General features: G+C 41.5%; 4 protein-coding genes across 5 annotated transcripts in view; 2 read left to right on the top strand and 2 right to left on the bottom strand.

Moving 5' to 3' along the window:
• Positions 1–9,414, top strand: part of garre1 (granule associated Rac and RHOG effector 1) — a 28,053-nt gene extending 18,639 nt beyond the window's left edge. The window contains exons 7-14 of the mRNA XM_086070690.1: positions 23–181; positions 1,614–1,711; positions 2,389–2,514; positions 3,474–4,465; positions 4,554–4,719; positions 4,805–4,942; positions 5,249–5,324; positions 6,689–9,414. Coding sequence (XP_085926816.1) covers positions 23–181; positions 1,614–1,711; positions 2,389–2,514; positions 3,474–4,465; positions 4,554–4,719; positions 4,805–4,942; positions 5,249–5,324; positions 6,689–7,042 — 2,109 coding nt within the window. The 3' untranslated portion in view covers positions 7,043–9,414. The remainder of the gene's footprint in view (positions 1–22; positions 182–1,613; positions 1,712–2,388; positions 2,515–3,473; positions 4,466–4,553; positions 4,720–4,804; positions 4,943–5,248; positions 5,325–6,688) is intronic.
• A 68-nt stretch (positions 9,415–9,482) lies between these two features.
• On the bottom strand, positions 9,483–11,164 carry ss18l2 (ss18, like 2). The gene is made up of 4 exons (XM_086070692.1): positions 11,016–11,164; positions 10,805–10,881; positions 10,497–10,587; positions 9,483–10,421 (listed from the first exon to the last, which is right to left on the bottom strand). The coding sequence occupies exons 1-4, from the start codon at positions 11,082–11,084 to the stop codon at positions 10,365–10,367; spliced, it is 294 nt and encodes a 97-aa protein (XP_085926818.1). The 5' UTR covers positions 11,085–11,164; the 3' UTR covers positions 9,483–10,364.
• A 338-nt stretch (positions 11,165–11,502) lies between these two features.
• lsm14ab (LSM14A mRNA processing body assembly factor b) lies at positions 11,503–18,263 on the bottom strand. Its single transcript, XM_086070527.1, has 10 exons — positions 17,581–18,263; positions 17,027–17,190; positions 15,450–15,603; positions 14,923–15,111; positions 14,747–14,827; positions 14,325–14,519; positions 14,082–14,244; positions 13,440–13,469; positions 13,121–13,364; positions 11,503–12,530 (listed from the first exon to the last, which is right to left on the bottom strand). Exons 1-10 carry the CDS (start codon positions 17,702–17,704, stop codon positions 12,507–12,509), a joined length of 1,368 nt encoding a protein of 455 aa, XP_085926653.1. The 5' UTR covers positions 17,705–18,263; the 3' UTR covers positions 11,503–12,506.
• Positions 17,934–23,757, top strand: part of LOC147176834 (transcription initiation factor TFIID subunit 4) — a 77,655-nt gene continuing 71,831 nt past the window's right edge. For both annotated transcript variants that reach the window (XM_086070526.1, XM_086070525.1), the window contains exons 1-2: positions 17,934–19,784; positions 21,319–21,491. In XM_086070526.1, the coding sequence (XP_085926652.1) occupies positions 18,404–19,784; positions 21,319–21,491 (1,554 nt within the window). In that variant the 5' untranslated portion in view covers positions 17,934–18,403. The remainder of the gene's footprint in view (positions 19,785–21,318; positions 21,492–23,757) is intronic.

Genomic DNA, 23,757 nt, shown 5'->3' with positions numbered 1-23,757 from the left:
AAATATGTGTGTGTCTTCTCAGCAAACCATGCTGCAGCTCATTAAGGAGGCGCTGGGCCAAAACGGGGTGACCCCCAGGGACGACTCCCCTGTCACCGAAGTGCTCAACCAAGTGTGTCCATCCAGCTGGAGGGGAGCTTGCAAGACGGCCGTGCAGCTGCTGTTTGCTCAGGCTGGTCTGGTGAGTACAGTCTTCCCTCGCTGTATCACGGTTCATCGTTAGACTTGCCCGTGTTGGGATTGCAAGTGGGCGGGGCCTGTTCGCTATTAGTGAAAGCTAATATGTGCTTACCCAAAAATTTTCTTTACAATGATATGCCTCACTCGTCTAAACACGGTATTTTGATTAATAATACGGTTGAGGAATATAAATTCCATCTTGTTTTTATACATCTCAGGGGGCGGCCATTTTGTCACTTGCTGTCAATTTATGATGACTTCCCAGTTAACTCAGGTCTCAGTTAAGGACCAATCAACTGCTTACAAGCTCAGGCATGATTGTTCGATACCTGAACCCTGAGAAACTGTGATGTCATTTTCAGTCGACATTTTACAAAATGGCTGCCGTCTGAGATGGATAAAAACAGGTGGATTTTCTTGCTTAATTCATATTCCACAAACAATATTAATCAGAATGCCACGTTCAGATTAGTGGGGGCGCATACAGCATATTATAAAGAACATTTTGAGTTGACTTTTACTTTAAAGGTTTTATTGTAGCAGCAGTTTTAACTTACAATGGATGAAATCCATTTTCCGTTTGTATCCCGAGTTCTGTATTTCAAATAAGCCGAGGTCACCCAGGTTGCTTTAAGGCATCCGAGCGCCGTGAGACAGAAAAGTGAAACATTCCCGCTACATCTGGATGAAGGATGGACTCGCCTGGGAGGGCCCCTCCTGCAAGCCCCTCCCCCCTCCCTTCCCAGTGCGGGTGTAATCTTTGCAGAGTAACACCAGCCTGTTTACGCTTATGCAGTGTTTATTTCCTCGGTGTGGTCTGGACTGTTTCCCATGCCAGCTTGCTGTAAAACAATCTGACTGATGACGACGGATGGGCCCTTCTCTTTTTATCCACCCACAAATCTTTCAAAACACGTGACTACTAGTCACTGTCAGACTGCAATCGTACCTCCCCAAAAAGAACCATTCGTGTCACGTTGTCTTACTCAGTGCTGTTCTTTCCCCCTTTTTTTTTCTTCATGTGTGAGGTTTTTAGTTCCCTAACAACAATGGAGTGACTTCCTGCAGCGCAGGAAATAGACACACACACATCGCATGTGCCCTCCCTCCTTTTGGCCCAGCTGCAAGGTTCTCGAGGAGCCAAGGCCTTTCAAAGAACTTGTTTGTTGTCATGGGGCGCCTAGAAGGGGCTCCCCCACAAACTCCCTCCTTCGTCTTTCTTGGTGGGGTTATGAAAGACAGAAAGTAGATGAAGAACATTGCGTTGTATTAGATTTATTGGAACGGAACACACTTGGAATACTTGCGGTGCATCCGGAAAGTTTTCGCAACACTTGACCTACTTATTCCAAAATAAAAGAAATCATTGCGTTATTTAAACATTGTATATCAGACATTATAACAATAGTGTGTGTGTGTGTGTTTCCTCTCAGGTGGTGGTCGACACGGCTCAGATCGAGAACAAGGAGTCGTATGCGCCTCACATCACCTTAGAAGGATCCCGGCTGGTGGTCCAGGTTCCTTCCACGTGGTGAGGCCACACTAAAGATGGACAAATGTCAACAGAAGGCTTGATGTTTGATTTTCGTGTTTTGTAAATAATAATAAATTTAAAAAAAGCAGGATGTGACATTCAATGAGACGCACACTTCCATTTACTTGTGATTTATAGGGAGTACTATTTGAACTAGAGGGAGCGGCGTGTTTGGTTTCCAGGCTTGGACAGCTGTAATGATTGGAGGCAGCAAAAACACACACACATACAAAACCAGTCTGAGCTCCCCTCCAGTAGCCTTGAAGCCTTTTCTATCTTCATTTTGAATATCAGCTCTTCATCTGGTGCCGCAGGTGGCCTGCATTGCCAAGCAGGATTTGCGAGTTTGTGAGTTAACTTCAGGTCATTCTGAGTGACAACCCGCTATAGTTTATCACTACGCTTTTAATGATCTTTAGACGTTTCGGCTCCCAAGAAACGATATTAAAAAAAGATATGGCTCACATGCGCATTCGCTCCACAGGAGTTGTCGGGCTCACATAGCTTTGCGCCGAAGCTTTGTACTTGTTGACCTCGCAGGCCATTATCTCACACACAAAAGACAGAAAATCTCATCTTGCTGGACTCGAGGGGATTTGCACGAGCAAAACCGGTTGCATTTCAAAGAGTAACATTGCCTTGAAAAATGTGCGTGCGTGCTTGTTTGTTTGCAGGTGTCTGAAGGAGGACCCGGCAACCATGTCCTTGCTCCAGCGGAGCCTTGATCCGGAGAAGACGCTCGGCCTGGTGGATGTGCTCTACACAGCCGTGTTCGACATTAATAGATGGAAGGAGAGGAAGTGAGTCATATTCTTGAAGCTTGTGGTCATGAATAAAAACGTGTCGCTATTTATTTATTTTTGAATTTTTCTGTTGCTAGGACTGTGCAATTAATTGAAATTCAATTATCGCACTCCACAATTACAAAATCGGCATAATTGTAAACAAAAAGATTATTGATAATAATTTGTAATAATTTGAGTTGTTTATGCACCTTTTTTGTTTTAACTAAAAAAAAATCCTGTTTGGTTCAAAAGGAACTTGCATAATTATAGTGTTTCAAAGAAATGTATACGTCTTAATATTTTTTAACTAGGGGTATAAATATTAGTGCGTTAATTTTGAGTTAATTTAAAGTTCCTTTAATGCTACTATTTTTTTTTTAACGCACTATTAATGACCGTCCCTTACTTGGAAATTGTCCACGTAAAAAAATTGCAGTACATTTTGTAATAATGTGTATATGTGTGGAGACTGGGGTCAAGTTAAAAAAAAAATTACTTCATGTGGATACCGCTTAATATGAAAAGAAAAATGTACTGAGCTGTCAATGTCTTACAAATGCAATTATGCCATCGAGTGGCAGAAAATGACCTCAACACAAATCAATATCACACTCGTCTTTACAGTAAAGTACATATTTTTAATTTTAACTCAGTTTTATAAATTATTATGAAATGACTATCAATGACAAAAAAAATATGCAGCCATATTTCTATTTAACATTTTTTTCCACTTTTATGTTAACAAGAATATGAAAACTATTGAAGTCATGCGTTTAATTATGACTAAAAATGTAATCGCCTGACACCCCTAGTTTAAACATTTCCTTGTTTTGTCCCAAAAAACAAATGCTTGTCCTAATCGTGATTTCAATTATTACCAAATTAATCGTGATCAATATTTTCTTCATAATCGAGCAGCCCTATCTGTTGCGATGAACTGGGGTTGACTGTACTTGTCTCTGTCCTGGCCATAGAGAGCAATCCTTGCCAACTATCCAGATCCAGCTCCAGCGGGAGAGCCCAGACTTTGGCGGCCATGTAGATTTGCCACCGGGCAGCAACTCCAAAACCTCGAGCGGCCTCCCCAAAACCATCTCCAAGCTGACGTCCAAGTTCACCAAGAAGGCGTCGTCCAGCGCCAACAGCGGCGGCAGCTACTCCATCCCCAGCACGCCGTCCCGCAGCATGCCGACGGGCTCCGATGACAAGGCCAAGAGCTTGGGCCACAGCGAGAGTCGCCTGCACAGCTTGTTGCAGATGGGGGTTTTGTCCGCCGGCTCCGAAGCGGGCCCCCTGAACCCGCTGGCTAACGGTTTGGCGTGTGACGAGCAAGGCATGAACCTCCCGACCGACCAGGAGATGCAGGACGTCATCGACTTTCTCTCAGGATTCAACATGGGCAAATCCCAGCAAGCTTCCCCGCTCGTCAAGAGGAGAAACTCGGTGGCGTCCGCCAACCCCACCGAGCTCAAACCCCCTGCCGGACCTTCGCCGACCTCCCCGGTTATTTCCCACGGCGCGCTGACCTTGTCCCAGCCTCCGGCGCCGCCGCCGTCACAACAACAAGCGCCCCCGCCTGCACCCCAGCAGCCCCCCTCCCAGGCCTTGCAGTACTACCAGCACCTCCTGCAGCCCATCGGACAGCAGCCGCCACCGCCGCCCGCTCAGCTTCCTCCCCCGCAGCAGAGGCCATCCAGCAAGTGGCTGGGCTCATCCAGCCAGCAACCTCCGCCTGGAGGCTTGTCGCCCCTGGGTCCCATCGGCCAGTGGGGCGGCTCCCCGGGGCTGCCGGACCTGAGCTCGGACCTGTACAGCCTGGGCCTGGTGAGCACGTACATGGACAGCGTCATGTCCGAGGTGCTGGGCCAGAAGCCTCAGGGGCCCCGCAACAACACGTGGCCCAACAGGGAGCAGAGTGACGGCGTCTTCGGGGTCCTGGGAGACACGCTGCCCTTTGACCCTGCAGGTACAACCACAAAGCTGATATGTACGTTAATTGATTTTAAAAGCTGAGGCGGTCAGAAAGCCAATCCTCTCCTTTTTCTCCCCGACAGTGGGCTCCGACCCGGAGTTTGCACGCTACGTGGCCGGTGTAAGCCAGGCCATGCAGCAGAAGCGTCAGGTGCAGCACCCGCGTCGCCCCAGTAACCCTCGGAGCAACTGGCCCATGCCCGACGAGCAGCACAGGACGTGGACGCACCCCGAGTACTACAGCGAGGGGTAGGTTGCACCACCTGCACTGGTGCCAATAAGCGAAAAAGCAGATGTTGAAGGATCGAAGAGTATCGTTTGTTTGTGTTATCAGCGAGGCGGTCAACAGCAGCTGGTCGACCAATCAGGGAGACTCTGCCAGTTCCAGCGACGAGACATCTTCCGCCAATGGAGACAGCCTCTTCTCCATGTTCTCTGGACCTGACCTCGTGGCGGCGGTCAAGCAGAGGAGGTAAATTTAGCATTAAAAAAAACTAACAAAAAAGGGATTTGAAAATTTGGCCACAACCGATATGTAATATACAATATGTAGTTTAAGTTTGTTAGCATCAAAATGACAACATCTCAAGGAGGTATCCATCTTTGAAGAATACCCACAGATGACCCTAAAATGGCCGCCACAAACCAAAATAACAGTTCTTTTTTTATTTTTTATTTTTTATTGGCTTTACTCATGATAGACAAAGATACGCAATTCCTCGTAGTACTTGTCATACACGGAATACACGGTCATCATAAAATGTGTGTGTGTGTGCAGGAAACACAGCTGCGGAGAGCCGGAAGCTTGCAAACTGCCCTCGCCGCCCCTCCATCACATGGCTGACGACAGCCAGGTAACAAGCACTCATGCGCCACAAGGGGGCGGCAGAGAGCATGCAATTCATTTTCAGCGCTTTTTCTTGGGGAAAATATTTTTGGGGTTCTTAAAAAAAAAAACAGCTTAATGTAATATAATGACTGTTTTTCTTTACGTCTTCTCATAATACTATATACATAATGCATAAATGCATAATATATAATACAAACGAAAATGTTATTTAAGTTTATTTTGTTTGTTTGGTATTATAACTTGTTTTCTTTTAATATAGAAATGTTATGGTACAAAAAAAAAGTGTTAATAGTAAAATTTATTATTATTATACATTATTCCTTGCAATATAAAAATGTGTAATATTGTGTTGTTTTTCTGTTTTACTGACTTTGTTGTAATATTACAACTGTATTTTTTTTTTAAAGGGATTTTCAATACCACTTTTTTTTTTCAGACCAAACTAGTACAACACTTGAAAATTCACCAGTACTGTTACCAAGTACCACTAATAATAAGTAATAGTAATAATATTTAATGGTGAGATACCACTAGTAGATTTGATAAAATACCATTTCCACGGCCAAAAACAATGACATATAATTAAAAATATATATTCCAATTCCCAATATAGCATTTTCGTTATAATTGCATGAAATTAATAGCAATTTTCTATTGTTCTAATTTCTAGTTACTGATAATGGCCATATTATATATTGGTCGATGTAGCGAGTTTTTATTTTTACAAGTTCAGTTTCTTCACATGATAATTTCTACTATATTTTGTTGAATTTTAACCCCCCCCCTTCTTTTACCACATTAATATTAATGATGATTATACAATACTTAAGAAAAAAGTCTCAACAAATTTCATGTTGGTAATGTTAGAATTTATTTTTTTCCTTCCCACTTTTTTCACATCACATTGTTTATTTGTGGCATTACATTTTAACAACTTTTTTCTTCTTATAATGCAACTTTATTCTCAAAATGTGACAACTTGTACAATACAATGGAATATTACAGCCACTTTCATATATTGCAACTTTATTCTGACAATATTCGAATTTCTTTGCAATTAGTTTTTTTTTTTCAAGTTATTGAGGTTTGTTCTCTTGAAATTATGACATAGTATATATATATATATAATAATGTTTTTAATCTTTAAACTTTTTTGTAATAATAATATGATATTAAGTCGTGACAGAATCAACTCTTTATTATTGTAACTTTTCCCCTGTAATACTTTTTCCGCATTATAGTCTCACTTTATTCCAGTCTTTTTGTCCCTGTTAGAACAAACCTTGTAATCTTTGTAAACACTGAAATGCTAACTAACCCTTTTAGTAGTCGACCTCTTCTGACATCTTTTTGTGCCGTCTTCCTCAGGACAGCAAAACGAAAACGTGGCCTCCCAAAGCGCCGTGGCAGCACTCGGCCCACGGCGGCGGCGGCGGCGGCGGCGGCGTGACCAATCCCAGCTCTTCCTTGTACCACCAGATGAATCTTGCGCCGCCCTCGTCGTCGCAATGGAGCGACTCCCTGCAGATGCTGCAGTCCCCCGTGTGGTCAGCGGCCGGCGGCGGGGACTGCTCGCCTTCGACCGCTGCCGCCATCTCCACGCCGTTTCCTTTCGCCCAGCAGCAGCAGCAGCAGCAGCAGCAGCAGATGAAAGGCATGAAGGCCTTCAAGTCGTTCCCCTTGAAACACGAGCACAGGTCGTCCTTCCTGCACCAGTACTGAGCCGGCCGGTACGCATGCTACATGCTACATGCTAACAGTAAACACACTGGCTCTATCTACTCCACCTTTTCTACGTACTTCCACACGCACGCTATCAGGGCCACGCGGACAGGAAAAATGCATCCGACCACAACCATTAAGGCTGAAGCACAACAGTGAAGTCCAACTTTTAAGAGAATGAAATTGAACTTGAGCAAAAAGTCAGAATTTCACACAAAAAAATTAAGCCAAAGCTTTATTTAGGAAAGAATAGTCAAGTGGGGGGGTTGTAATGTTACAAGAATAAAGTCAAAATTGTTGAGAATATTTTTCTGAAATAGAAAATAAATTTTCTTTGATTATGAAACATATTCATGTGGAAAAAAAGTTGAAAATGGGGGAATATCATTATTTCTGTCTCTAAATACAATATCAAATATTTATATTAAAAAATAGTGGAAATGTTGACATTTAAACTTGCTTTTCTTGTAAACTATGCTTCATAATATTACAAAAGTAAAAAAAAATAAAAAATTCTCACAAAGGTCCAACCTCATTCTTACCAAATTGTGTCTTTGCTAAAATAATTGCAACTTACTAAACCATTAAATTTCACCTTATTGTGAGTATCGTATTGGTTTCATGAAGTCGGAACTTGTAATATTAAGGGAATAAAGGTTGGGGGAGGGGAGGGGATCATAGTCATAGTATATCTAAATATAAGAATATAGTTAAATAAATTCCAAACATTTAGGGGGGTCAGAACTGTGAGAGGAAAAATTAATAAATAATTTTCCCATATGTCAAAATTGAAGACATTTTTCACAAAGTCCAGGTTTCATTCTCCTAATTATGTTTTTTGTCATCCAACTTCATTCTCGTAAAATGTCGGCTATAGTTATTACTGTTACTTAATGATAAAAAAAATATAATAAGAGAAAGTTTGAACTGTGAATGTGACAGGAAAGTCATAAATCGTAACAATGACAACTTTTCCCCTCATGTCACGTTAACATTTTTGCTAATTACTGTACTGCTTGATTCCGGTAACAGTTTTTTGTTAGTAACTAACTTAACATTTTTCTCATACGACTGGCCACTGTACGACTTTTATTGTTGTAACGTTACAATGTTTTTTCATATCCCCCCCCCCCTTTTTTTTTTGCCTGTTACTTTACGACTTTTGTTCTCGTAACATTACGAACTAATTTAGCGCCTAACATTTTTGCTCATACCTGAACAGTTTTCCTTATATTTCCGCGCGGCCCTGATACTCGTCTATCACAGAGACCTATTTTGACATTTTCTCCCCTCATTCCCAACTACTACTAAAGTTACTCACTACTATTATTAATATTCTTATTACAAAGCGGTCATTTCTCTGCCCTTTCGGAGAGCCTCCCTTCAAGGCAAGAGCTGGAGACCGCTTGAAAAACAAAACAACAACAACCTAGCGAGCTGTAACTGCCAAATGTACAGCTAGCATGTACATGATAAACATACATTTTCATTTTTCCTTACATTTTTAAAGAGGCTTTGAGCAGGCTCAGCACAGTTAACACGCAAAATACACGACTTTTTTTTTTTTGGGTTGTATTTTTTTGTTTATGATAAATTTTTCTCATCCGAGACACACACGGAAATGATGTGATGTTAAATACGTGCCATTTTGCTGATGATAGCACTTGTTCCCAACCAAAGCAGGAGACGGAACGGCGGTGCATTCGCTTAGCCCCCCCGCAAAATTGGACGCCGCGGCTCCGCGTTATGTTTTCTCAGCAGTATTAATAAATGTAGTTCAAGGTTATTTTCCACTTTCCCGATTTATGTGAAAAAAAAGAAGCACACACAAGTCGTCCATCTTTACCAAATATGCTAAAAAAAAAGTTGTTTTATTTGGTTTTTACGGCAAAAGCCCCGAATGTTCTTTTTTTGTGATGTTTGCAGATGCCAATGTTGCCTGTATTTATGACACCAGAAAAAAACTAACACACTTCAAAATGTTTACAGTTTTGCTGTACATACATATAAATATATCTATCTTTTTATAGTTAAATGTGCTTTGCACAATCAACATAGAGGTTCTGCTTTTTTTGGGGGTGGGGGGTCTGTTCGCTCCCTTTAAACCTTCTTTCTTTTCTTTACTTTTCTGAAGACAGACTTGTAACTGTTAGCTTATTACTATTTTTTCCCTGCCATGCCAAACGGTTTAACTATTATGGCGGCAAGGGAAATCCAAAATGATGGCAAAATGGTAACATCTGAAGGGGGGCGGGGCTGCTTGGCTTACGTTGCTTCGTGTTCTTTTCCGCTGGCGACTAGAAATCTACCAGCAATGCAAAAAAAAAAAAAAAAAAAAGGAGGAAAAAACGAATAAAAACAACTAGCAAGTTGATTGTTTCTATTGTCTGTTTTGTTCGTGAGTGTTCATTTTACAAAATGACACGAAAGGGAATAAATGTTAGCATAAATGTTTTGCATTTATTTGTATTTACTAAGGTAGTATTTCCATGAACAACATAAGAAATTGGGGAAAAGAAGAAAAATAAATAAAAGTGCAATATAATACAATACATTTAGGGCCACATTGACAAGAAAAACTGATTGTTGGGATGTAGTAGTATTTGTTTTTTACAAGAATAAAATGCAGTAATATTGCATAAGAACAAAAAAATCTTGTCTCAAGAGCTATATTTTTTTGTTACCAGAATAGTCTTCTTTTCCTGTTAAACAAAAATACTATCACAATTTTAGTCAAAAATTCCTCATTACATAGCCACTTATGCTCAAATAAGGACATATAATTAAATCTGGAATATTTTATCCTCATACATATTGTAATCTCTAATTCATTCATGAGTTATTTTATTCTAAAATATGTTCCAGTAAATAACATTTTATTTCAAATTATCTAAAATATGTGATATTTTCCCTCACCAATGACTACTATATTTGTAATGATAATTATATATATATATATATAAATCCTTCTGTATCATGACAAAATGGTGTGAAGCCTTCAATGTTTTATCTCTAATGATTGTCTCAAATTACTATTTTATTCTGGTAAAACAACATCCACGCTGTAAATGACGAAACCTTGTTAAAAATTAAAAGTAAAAAAAGCAATTTTTTCATTCCATTATGACTTTTATATTGACCATCTCAAACAAAAAAAGAACAGAAAACTTGCAACAATTTTCCTCACGACTATTCTTGTGAAATACCATCTCAAGATAATGATCTTTTCAGTGTGACCCAAACACGTCTTCATATAATGTGCAAAAATAAATCCAAAGAGGCAGAACGGCATGGCATAAATAATAATGAGGTGTGGTCTGTATCAACTTCCTTCATTGGTGTTGTCGCTCGGCTGCGTGGAGGCTGATCTTTGGTCGCACTGCAACAGACGAGCAAAACAAGGGAAGAATAGCAGATAAAGGAGACAAAAGTGCTGCTTGAAGGCTTTCCTTACAACTGACGAGGATGAAGGTGCGTTGTCGGGTGGGCTGACGTCAGCCAGAGTTGCCAGGTACACAATGTTACGGTGCAGGAATTGCTGATACCTGCGAACGCAAACCATCAAACTTGACTTAATGTTTACGAAAAATGTTTCTGTAGTTTCGCAAAAACATGTATATCCCGACTTCGTTCAAATAACTTTTATTTATTTTTGCAATATTACTTGTACTACGTTTTCCTCGTTAAAATCAATATAACGATATATTTGTTTGTACTTGTAAGACTTATTATTCCAACCTTATTCCCAGTGTTTTGACTTACTTGACACACTCCACGGCTCGTCCCTTCTGCATGTACTCGACAATGCATCGTATTAACTGGTCGTTTTCGTCCAGTAGCTGGGGAAAGAAAACAAACGGCTACATAAAGAGAAAGGTGGCAAAAGTGAAGCTAACTTTAGCACAGTAAAGGGGGGGGAAACAACAAAATGGACATGTTGCGTTAATCTAGCCTTTTTAATGTTGCTATTTACCCTCTGTATAGTTTCGTGGTTGATTTTGGCATTGCCGCGTAGTTTTTGAGGCACAAAAACGATCGACATTTTACGCTTTCATCGAAGAAATGTTGCTTCTTCCTTGCTTCTCTTTTTTACTTCCTATTCTTCTTCGTTCCTTCTTTGGCGAGTAGCAAACTTCAATTTAAGAGTTCACAGCGCCATCTGACGTACAGCGGCGATGGTACGAGTGGGGTGACGTCATTTCCTGGAGACGATCGTGTAACTAAAATGGTTCAAAAACGAAATGTATTTTATATTTAAAATATTCTGTAGAGATCATGAACAGACCTCTTTATGTCCATGTTTATTACAGAGAAATTGATTTAATTATTTTGCCATAATATATTAAATTTTTATTATTGTAAAATGCTAAAAAAACAAAAACATAATTTGCTAGATTATCAACGTTAACTTGGAACAAAACATTACTTTAACCTCAAATAAATAAAACAAGAGACATGGATATTATGCTCTTTTGAATTCTTTATTTTCTTTAATGTAAAAACTCAATTTTTACTGATACTCTCAAGGAGGAAAACAACAATTCCTTGGTTTTCAAAATGTTCCAGAAGCTTGGAAGAAGTAACAAACTTACGAAAACTAAACAGTTGCAGATGGTTCTCCATGTATAATTCTCCCATCCGTCTCGGGCTGGTTTCAAATCGACGGATCGGTCATCATGCAGTGTCGGGCTCACGTGTGCAACATTAACCTATACATTTACATAACGGTTTATTTGCCATTTATTTATCATTTTCCGTGTATTTATTATTTCACCATTTGCAACAAGTTTTATCACCTCCCTAGTGCTTTTTTTTTTTTTTTTTTTAATCAATACATCTGCCAGAAAGCATCAACATTAAAGGGAGAGCTGTAGAAAAATCCCCGCCCATCCACCCACCCCACATTGAAGGCACTCCCCAAATACAAAGTGGAGCCAAAATAATGAAAATATACTAATCAGTCATGTCACATATCCAGTTGCTGTCCCTTTTTGTTTGAGAGAAAACTAAACAAAAAGCTTCACAGAAAGATATTGGGGATGCCATCGTGCGTGCAAGTGGCTGACCGGGGAGAAGAATGCAAACTTTTTGGCTGCTGGCTAACTACTGAAAGCGCTCTCGGAAGAAGAAAAAACTGTTAATAGTGAACTTCTCTACACACGTTTCATCATGCCGGATGCGCTCAAATTTGGTTTCCTTCAGGCTGTCGCCACACAATGTCCCGTTCAAAATTGAAGTAAAACAAAATGAAACGGAAGAAGAAAAAAATAAAGCTATCTAAGCACAGTCAGCGAGCTGACCAACTCCGCTTATTTACACCACTTGTAATGAATTGAGGTCAAGGGAGAAGAAAAAGAAAATGGAGGTGACACGCTGCTGCGTGTTCCTTCTTTCCTGGCAAATGTCGGGACCCAAGAACAAGGTTTGAAAGAGCTACGATTGGTCGTCCTCCAAGTGGGCGGGACTACGCCGCCACCTTGTTGTCCTTCTGAAACAGACAATGGCAACCAAATCAAACAACATGATTGTTGGAAAAACACCCATTAACTCATTCACTGCCATTGACGGCTATATACGTCAAAAAATCATTTGAACTATTTCTATTAGTTTAATTTTTTTCCTAATTTTTGTTAAGAGTTTGAAAACCTAGGTGAAAAAAATTTAACATTTAGAACAGATATCCAATTTGTGATTAATCGTGAGTTGACTAGTGAAGTCATGCGATTAATTATGATTAAAAAATGTAATCGCCTAATGCCCCTAATTTTTAATAAACTTTTCTTAATAAAAAAAAAAAGATTAAAAAAAAAAAACTTTTTTTTAAAGAAGAAAAGATTATAAAAAATTTGTAGCATCAAGCGATTAAAATTTTCCTTAATCACATGACTTCACTAGTTAACTCACGATTAATCACAAATTGGATATCTGTTCTAAATGTAGTTTTTCCCCCTAGGTTTTTATACTCTTGTTAACAAAAGTGGAAAAAATAAACTAATAGAAATTGTTCAAATGAATTTTTGACGTCTATAGCCGTCAATGAGTTAATAAGATCAAATAAAACAGTTTGTAGAGATTTACCGCATATTCAAAGTCGGAGAACTCGCGGCCTCCTCGTCCGCCCCTGAAGCCGCCTCGGAAGCCGGGCGGCGCCCCTCGAGGCTGGCCGAAGGAGCCTCGGCTGGCTGGCCGGCCCCGCCCCCCGCGGGGCGCCATGTAGCCTCGGCCGCCGCGGTACCCGCCTCGGCCGCGGTGGTGCCTCAGCGGGATGCCGAACGTCTCGGCGTTCATCCGCCGCTCTTCCGCCCAGGTCGACCTCCGCTCTCTGCCACGCAAAACAGACAATCAGCGATTTCGTGGACGACGCATCGACCAAAACGCTGCTAAACATGCGACGTACCTTGTGAATCCTCCATCATGCAACAACTTACTAAAAATACACAAAAAATAAAAAACAGTTTAGGAGTGTATGATGCAAAATGTAAATGTTTGAGCATATACATTTTTGGTGTTTATTATAAAAATATAATAGAACCTCTGAAGTCACATATTTTGGATATTGAACATGTCAGGTAATATTGAAACATTAAAAATAAATTATTTGAAAAAAATTACAACCACATCATGATTATAGTGAGACTTATAAATAACACGTTCTTGATATTATGAATAAATTGTAAAATTCTAAACATTTTTGGGCCTATCACTTACCAAACTTACCACTCATCATAATTTTTTTTTCTACTATTACAAATTCATTCAATTTCCTCATTGTGTTATTCTGATTTTTATTCTCTGCACTTTTTTGCCGTGTAACAACTCCAACATAATACTTCCAATTTTTTGCAGGGTTTCCCCCAGTGCTTCATTAGCCTGGCAGCCCACCTTGCTGCCCCTTCCCCGCGTCTATGAATAGTAGTCGTCACTTTCCTCGGACGGCGCTAAGAAAATTGTAGGTGGAGCAGCGTTGTTTAAATCTTTGCGCTAATTAATTGTGCTGGACTTAAGAGGTTCCATTTTAGTCAAACAATGTCGTAAATACTTGGAATCGTTGCAGGACAGGTTGTCGAAGAAGGACTTGGTCTTGTCGTAGTAACAGGGAGGTATCGCCGCCGCCGCCGCCGCCTCTTCCTCGACCGCCGCCTCCGCACTCGGATGTTCGGGGTCGGCTTCTTCGCCATTTGGCGTCTTTTCCACCTTGTCATCTAAAGAAATTATTATTTTTTTTAAACTGTGAAAGCACAAATGATAACTAAGCGTGCGTTTGGTTTAACGTATGCGTCACCTTTGAGCTTGAGCTTGTTCTGCAGCTCCTTGTCGATGTCGTCCTTGTGGAACTGAGCGTTGGCCGTCTCAAAGTCAAAGTCCTCCTCGAACTTCATCATTCCATCCCGGCGCACGTTCACTTTGCCCCGGCTGCGGCTGCCCCGCCCCCGCCCGCGGCGCACCGGTTGGCTGCCTGCAGACATGTAGCATTGACCTGCACAGAGCGCGTGTGTCAATAGACATACAGGCCACACAGGGCACGTATTTCAACAGAATGGAAAATGAGGGCTGGGCAACAAGGCAAAAAAAAAGATCACAATTAATTTTTCCATATCGTCTGATCTTGATTATGAACTTGTGACTACAAGACGGGATACAGCATAAAGTGGTCATCAAAAAAAGATTTGGTGTTATTGTGCACATAAGATGCAAACTACAAACCTCCTTGACGTCGGTTGGGGTCCCGGTTTTCAACGGCACTATGCTCACGATCCCCTTGAGTCACTTTCGGCACTTCGGGAGCTAAACCAACATGGACAAAATTGACTTTCACGCCCTTAAGGCAAACCAATAAGAACTCAGAAGGTCAAGTGTCGTCGAGAGAGTTCAGTTCTCACCCTTTCTCTGCTCCAGGAGGTCCGGGGGCTTCTGGTTGCCGACAGAAGCCCCGATGAGTCGAGGCGCCGGGGCTGCCGCCTGACTCCTTTGTCCGACCGGTGGCGCCGGGATGGCCGAGGGAGGGGCCTGCGTGGCCTGATCCAGGGCGGAGCTCTTTGCAAGGTGGTCCAGCTGAGGGCTGGTGCGTCCTTTGCAAACAACAAGATGACGTTTTTAGAGGGATCAGTCAAGTGCGTTTTTTGTGTCTATCATTAACATAATAGTAAAGTCATGGGGACGCTGCTCCTGCCAACATGGCCGCCACGCAGACAAATCTGTTAAGACAGCTCTCGTCAACTGTTCATCTGATAAGAGCCAATTTTGGAACTAAAAGACTACAACTACTGTACAACCGGGCATTTTGAGTGGACTGGACACCATTTTCTTCTAAAGTATGCGTGTATTGTTTTGAATTGTTAATACAGATTTTACTTTCACACGTGTACGACAGCAATGCCAATTTCAACGGGCATTTGCGCCTTCTTACCTCTGGGTGCACCAAACTGCGGCGCGCCCATGGGTGTGCCGCCAAACTGTCCATAGCTTTGCACGGGGGCCCTGCTGAAGGGAGCGTACGTTGCGGCAGACTGGAACGACGGCGGCGGGCCCGCCGCGCTGCTGCTGCTCGAACCAAGGGAGGACTGCAAGCACAAATACAAACTCTTAATTAATTCACGAGTTATTTATTCAATTTAGTTCTTCCCCATTTGTTCTTTTGGAGCTTAGGACAGGCGTACTGAAAGGGCCATTCGAGTACATCATCTTTCGGGGCAGGGACGTGCTTAATGAATGAAATAACTTATATTTTGGTCCCTTAACTCTTAGAACTAAGATATTTAATTACAGGCAGAACCTTTGACTGCTTTACAATTCTGTGTCATTTATTATTTGTTTAACTTAAATAAAAGAAGAATTTTCATGTACAAAAAACATGCAAGAAAGCAGTAACTGATTTCTTTAGTTAGGTCAGGGGTGTCAAACTCATTAGTTCAGGGGCTGCATGGAGGAACATATGGGCCAAGTGGGCCGGATTGGTAAAATGGAACGCGGCAACAATTTGCCTGTATGAGTAACGGACGTGTTAAATCTACCCGTTTTGCAAATATTTTGTTCCCAGAATGCATTGTGTGGCGCAGATAATGAAGTCGTAAGGATGTTAATCCTTGTATTTGTGTTACCAGTTATTAAATTTGTGTCGGTCAATGATTATTATTTTTAAACAAACCATAACTTTATGTTGTGTGTAAAATAATGACATCCAGGACGGTCAGTGTTGAAATGACATTGCTTGCTCATTCGAGTACTGCTTGTGAAATTATGAATTTATATGTTTTGATTGTGGCAGGCTGATTAATTAGCCCGACATTACCATTTTTTTTACAAAATTGTCTTGCGGTCCAGATTAATAAACCCCTTTGCAGGCCTGATCCAGCCCATGGTCCGTATGTTTGACAACCATGAATTAGGCCATAAATGTGTGTAATATATAGGAACATATTGTAAAAATTCGTGAAAAAGATTTTTAAAAATGTCAGTCATTTCATACGCTGATTCATTACACAGTGAAATATTTCAAACTTTTATTAATTTGTTTTTTTTTTTTGCAATTTTGATGATTATGGCTAATTACAGATAATCAAAAACTAAAATTTAGGATTTCAGAATATCACATAAAACTTACCAAAAAAAGCATGTTTTAAGCCATAAGTCACAAACATGCGGCCGGGTGAACCGCAAAGTTTAATGTTAACGAGCTACCATTATTTTACAAACTCGGCCCTCGAGGGACGGAGTCCTGCAGGTTTTGGAGGTTTGCCACTTCCAACACAAGCCGATTCCAATCAACAGGATCGTTATCAGGCTTATGCAGAGCTTGCTGATGAGCGGATCATATATCAGCTGTGTTGGAGAAGGAAAAATCTGCAGGACCCCGGCCCTCGAGGATCGAGTTTGCCCACCCCTGCGCTACAGTGTAACAAAGTTTGTCCGCAGTCATCAAGTTGATTGCCACCACCTGCGTTTCCCCCAATGAATGTACGGATGGATGCTGTCAAGATGATTCACCTGAACGATGGCTGGGTCTTGAGGCAGGCTGCTGGTAGCTTTAGGAGGCTCGCATACGGTCAAGTCCTTAATGTCGCTTCCCCTGAAGATGATGTACTCAAAGACCTCATCCCGAGGCGGTATGGGCCTTTCGGTGGGCCTGTCCTCAGTTCCAAATGAGCGAACTGTTTGGAGAAATGAGCATTGTCATTCAGATAATCAATTTGGTATGAGATTGGCATATAAATGACATCATAAAGCAGGAAAAGCTTTAAGGTTATCCAGTATTTATATATATATGACCTACATTATTTCAAGCAGAAGTATGTCCAAAATTGTTCATGAGATCCCAGATGCTACTTTTAATGCGTCTGGAAAGTTTAACTAACTCATTTTTGACTTAGCTAACACAAGCTAGCGCCAACACAACGTAAACAAAGGGCACACGTTAGCTAGTGAGCTAGCTGGCTAAACTACGAGAAAACCGCTGTCATCATTGCTCACGAAAGTCGCCAAAATCGGTTGTTTAGGTGACTTTTAGAAATAAAACGCATCCGCTTGATGACCGGGCTTACCTTTGGCAAGAGCTACGGTGGAGTTTTCAGTGTCTATGGTGTATAAAATTCCTTCGTAGCGAATCTCGGCCTTGGAGATGAGGCTTATTTTGCTACCGATATACGGCGTTCCTCCTCCGCTCATTTTCGCCGCTTTTAATATCTAGCGCACCCGTTTGGTTTTTAAATGCTTCTCTCTCAATAGAGGCGTCAAAATGACAAAGCTCTAGACTGCAATTTCAAGACGATTTAGCCGGAGAAAGTAAGTTAGGAAGTGAGTTTCTCTCGTCCGTGCCCAAATCGATTTCTACGACACGACATGGCCGTGGTGATTATTTTTCAACCACCGCAAAGGATTGTGGGAAGAAAGGCTGGCGCGGCTTCCGAAGTTACACCCACCGCTTCCTCTCTTTTTTCTTTACGACATAATTAATTTGCACACAATAATGATAACTTTGGTTTTATTTCAAGACTATTACGAAGAGGCGATTGGAAGAAATAAGCAGGCAAGAATCAAGCTGTTTCCATTTTTGTTTTATCGCGAGTTTTCACGGGATCCCTTCGCCCTGCCCCCATATTGTCTGCTCGCAAATTCAGAAATACTGTAGAACATTTGGTACGATATATACTTTCTAATATTATTATTGACTCGTAAAAACATCATGTACATGACAATGTACATCGTTCGGCTATATTCATAATTTAAGAACGGAAAACGAACAAGAAATACGACCATTTCGCCTCGCTCCTGAAAAATGTCTAATGACGTCAGACTCATTCCCACAATGCCTAGTAACACGCATGCGCACAGTAAAAAGAAAAAGACAGCAATCGGAGATCAGAGATGGCGGGCGCCTCCGACCCCCTGGAAGATATGCTCTTTTCCGAGGTGGATGAGAAGGCTGTGAGCGACTTGGTCGGCTCTCTGGAGTCTCAGCTGTCCGGCCAGAGCAACTCGGCGGGCAAAACTGACGAGAGCCGAGGCGCTGGCTCAGTTGCTCCCGCTAACCATCACTTGGGGAAAACGCTACCAGCTCCGGTGGGCTCCACAACACTAGATCAACAACAACAAGGGCGCCGTAATAAACCCGACATGCATCAGGATTTAAACTCCACGGAAAAAGCTGTCACATCTCCATCCCAGGGAAGCACCCCTTCCTCCGCTGAAACCTCTGCAGCCACCGCCGATGCCGCCAGCAACAGTGGCTCTCAATCACATGGAGCATCCATCACAACACTACCCGCGTCCGGCTTGTCAACTTCCCCGCCGGTCAGCAGCATCAGCACCGCCGCCACCGCGAAGGCTTCCCCGGACTCAGGTGAGCCTCACACGGACGTTTCGAAACGACGCCTCATCACCCCGCGACGGAGCGCCTCAGCTCGGATTAAGAGTTTGAACGGTGCCGCCGTGACCGCCCGAGGGAACGGCGGCGGCAGCAGCCTCGCGGCGGGGGCCGACGACGCCTGCGGCAGCCCCGCGGACCCCCGGCCGGCGAGCACCTCAGCCATCAATACGTCGACGTTCACCCTCCCCAACGCCAGTCTACCTGCGGGTCAATCGGCCATCGCTCTGGACCGGGGCACCCCCACCATCGCCTTGCACCGACTCCCCAGTCACATCGTGGCCAGCATAGCCCAGAACGGTACCAGCGTGTCGGCGTTGGCCCAGCAAGGTGCTCAGACGCCCCCTCTCACCTCACCCCCATCTGCCTCCCCACCCTCCTCCTCGCCACCTGCACAGGAGAATCACACTAAAACCGCCTCGGACACTGCAGGGGCTCCCAGCGACTGTCAGTCCAAAAGTGTCACCACAAGCTCTGTCATAAACACTGTTTCCTCCGTTGCCGTGACAACAACACCCACCGCTAGCACCACCACAGTAACTCAACCTTTAACCACAACCGCTACTACGACCACCACTACAACCATAGCGGCCCCCCTAGTTACAGCAAGCTGCGTCGGTCGTCAGACCACATCGGTGACCACTACGATCAGCACGGTCCGGCCCACCACCACCGCCGCCCCCGCCACACCTATCATTCCTGCCACCCCTGCCGTTCCTGCCATCCCCGCTGTTCCAGCCGCCGCAGCCTCGCCAACCCCGCAGACCCCGACACGGCCTGGTCTGGCCACAACTCAGAGGATCGTTGCACCCCAGCTCATTGTCAGACCGCCCCAGCAGCAGACCACCATCCAGCTGCCACCCGGGTTCACCATCCCGTCTGGTAAGGCTCGCCCCCTCTTCCCCAATGTCCCACTACATTTTTGTAATGGTGGGAAATAGAAATACTTCATTACTGTATCTTCAGATACTGTTCATTTCCCATGCACACATTGTATGTTCCTGGTAGGAACTACATATCTTTTCAATATGCACTAATAGCCTTTCTCTATCATTATTAAAGTGATGATTAAGACTCAATCAAATTTCCTGACAAAAGGTAAAGCATATTTTTTTTGATACATGAATTGCAGGTACTTGTTTCTGCAGGTGCGGGCACCATTTGAACTCTGTATAATATATGTTTGCATATGCATTGTATGATAATATTTGGACATACGAGTTTTCCACCAGACAATGACATGTAATAATTATATTATAAAACCATGAATAACACTTGTCACGTGATAGTCTGTTTAAATGCTGCTGGAAATTGGCTTGGGCACTGCACTAGTTTTGACTTATGTCGATATACATTAATAGTCAAGTATGAGTATGGCATAGCGCCAAAAGCATTTCACGAGCTAGCCAAGGGCTGTGTTGCACTGTATTTGTTTATGTACTAGCTTTGTGGCTAGAACGTTAATTAACATACCTAAACTTCCTGTGCCTTACCGCGTGGGAACTCGGAATAAGTCGTAATGATACAAAAAAAAACCCAGTTCACTTTGTAAGGAGTTGCTGCTGACCCTGGGAATTCTCTGCACCTTTTGTTTTTCTTTGAAATTAAAGCAGCTACTGCATAAGGGGAAGTTTAACATTTTGGAAACAATTATTCACTTTAGAAATCTATAGGGAGCTATTGTTTACGTTTTCATTTAACTTTTTAAGACATGCTGATGACCCCGGGATCTCCCTGAACTTTTTGTTAGAATTTTAGAACAAAGATGCCTAAGATTAAAAAAATAAAACAAAAGCAAAACTTCAACAGTTTGCAAATTTAAAGAGTTGTTCAACAAACATATGCGTAACGACATTTTAGGAAAGTTAAGAGTTAGAGTTGATAATTTTTTTAATTTTGCTGCTGAAAGGGAAAATTCCCTTTTACTGAAATTTAACATCAGCTCCCATTATTGGTTATTTGTCACCTTGACTACTAATAATCAGTATCGGTACCGGCCTGAAAAAACATGTCTGTCTTTTTCTAATAAAATAAAAATAATACAACGTAATACGGATAAGTGTGCCTTTTTGGGTTTTTACGCTTCCATCAAATTGTTCAGTCCCAAAGACACACAATAAGCCAAATGAAAGAAAATGAATGAAAAAAGTAGCAAAAAAATACAAAAGTATTAAAAAAGGTCAGTTATCTTCCCTTTTATGAATCACAACGGGACCTATACACCGAAATGTAATTGATTTGAACCAAGCCCCAAACTATAGCACAGCACACAATATGTCAATAATTTCACATTTTCTATCGAACTATTGGATTTCCTCAGTTTAAAAATGGTTCCCTCTCACCCTTCGCCGCCTCTCCAGCTTGTTTCTGCACCCCCCCACAATTGTGTCTAATTAATATCCCCTTGCTTCCTCAGGCATGGTGCTTGTCCGGACCGAGCTGGGCCAGTTGGTGTTGGTTCCTCAGCAGGCTTTGGCTCAAGCTCAGGCACAGGCGCAGGCTCAGGGTCAAGTCCAGGCCCAGAATAACATCTCTCCGCGGCCCGCCACTCCCACTACGGGCACGTCCTTCAGAGTCAGCACTCCGCAGGTAGTGGGACCTCTACAACCATTTTAAAGATGGTTTGGGGGGAAAAAAGGACATTCTGAAATTTATTCAAATGTCCAATAATGTGTTACAATTTGAAAATAACATTTAACTGTGAGACACGTGGAGTCAAATCACGACAAAAACACATAAAAAAAAAAAGTCACAAGTCACAACCAATTAATCATGTTTGTCCACGTTACAATCAGTATTGTCTTTTTGTGCCTTTTTATTCGTATATATATATTTCTTTCAAATCACGTTCCTAAAGGTAGACCACCGTCTTGAATGACGGGGATCTCAGCGTACCTCACATTGAAATTTGTGCAAAGTAGACGTACTGGCAATTTAAAATGTAACCAACATTTTTAGGAAAAATAGGCCCGTAAAGTTGCAGGTGGATTTTGAAACCCTGTTGTAGATGTAAAATAACGCGAGAACCCAGTTCAGCAAGCATCAGGGATAATCTCCGGGCTTGATTTGGCTTTGTCTTTGAGTTTTTGACTTTTCGTGGATAATTTTTTTGGGGCACTTGAATGGCAGTAAAGATGAGTACAATGTATGGTGGATTTTTGATTTTACTTTATAAATTTCAAAACATTACCCCTGTCCAGTTATTAAAAGTTTTATGATGGCCATAGTAGGATGGATTCTATTGATGTTATTTCCTGCGGATGAGCATAATTGTTCCAGTATCAGAGTATAGTCATTGCTAAATTAGGAATTTTCTGTCAATATATGCGGCTGCCAGTTCATTACTCTGGGCACAGCACTCTTCCGCTTTCTAATTGGGTTGTAATTTTAGCAAATTAATACCCATTAATATTATGTTATGTGTAGATTAGGTTGTGATTAAAAAGTGGATTCATATCACAGGGGACCTTCTAGGGCAGGACACTGAATTATTGATGGGGATTTACTTATAACCTGTGGAGACATCATTCATTCTAAAACAGACAGTTAAATATTGGCAAAATAGTATGTGTATTTAAATGAACCCATAAGTATTAACTGAAGCAATATTAACATCACTAAAGCCTCACTACACTCAGAATAAGCAAGACACACCATAAAGTTTATTGGTGAATGTTTATATAAGGTTGTAACTCTTCTTTATTACTCATTGTTTCAATTTACAATCAATCATTTAGTCGCCAAGTTTCCAAAATGTCCTATTTGGGCCGTTATAGAGCATTTTGCTCAGTCATAGAAAATAATATTTAAAATTCAATTAAAGGTATAAAATGGGGCCAGCGAGGGATTACTTGTCGAAAGATGATTAATGTTTTTACATATGACAAAAATAGTTTTTTTGGTTTGCTTTTTAAAAAACAAAAACAAAAACAAAACACTGCAAAATCTACCTTTTAACAGTTGTAAGCACTCGTGATTGACACTGGAGGGCAGCATTTTACCGTTTCACGGTTCACCTCATGGTTGGAACTATACTCTTGTAACAGAAGTACAGCGCTATACATACTTTACGTAACATAAACATCATGGTATATTTTTATAATAATAATAATAATAATAATCTTGATGATGATGGTGCTATTGGTGATGCTGTCCCCTGAGGTTATTTAGCTGCATGGCACCACCAAAAAATAAATAAATGTAAATTTAAATAATTAATCATCCATCTATTATCTGTACCACTCATCCATATATTCTATGTTATAACATGATTTATATGTATTTTTATTATGCAAAATTCATACCTCAGCGACAGTACCAATTGAAACTTAAAAAGCTTTTTGATATCAATCAAAATATAAATCAATACAAAGGAAATTCAGACATTATTTAACAATATTGTTGCATTATCAATAGGCTTTACATTTACCTTAGCACATTTGAAAATAATATTTAGAAAACAGTACAGTTACACTAAAAATTAAATTAATGTGATTTTAGAAAGAATTACAGGTGATTTCCCTCCTAAATTATGCAAATAATATAATAAATAATTACTAATTGATTTATTACAAATCTAAATTTTTTATTGTTGTTTATCTCCTCCCTCCTCTTGCACATTGCTCCAGTGGTGATAAATTAGCGGGCTTGCTGGAAAAGCATGAGCGAGGTCGGGGTGGGGGTGGCGGGGTGTTGATGGGAATAAAAGGGTATGGTGTTTATTCCCAAAGCTGTCGGGCCTGTCAGTCTTCCCGCGACGCCCGAGGGGAGTAGAGGAAGGCGTCACAATCTTCCTTCCTTCCTTCCATCCATAACCTCCTCAATCATTCATCAGCCTGCTGCTTGATTATTTTAA

This window comes from Leptonotus elevatus, chromosome 3, assembly GCF_054856555.1.
Source record: "Leptonotus elevatus isolate MCC_2025b chromosome 3, RoL_Lele_1.0, whole genome shotgun sequence".
NCBI lineage: Eukaryota > Metazoa > Chordata > Actinopteri > Syngnathiformes > Syngnathidae > Leptonotus > Leptonotus elevatus.
The sequence above is the reverse complement of the archived record's forward strand: the minus strand, read 5'-3'. Positions and strand labels throughout refer to the sequence as shown.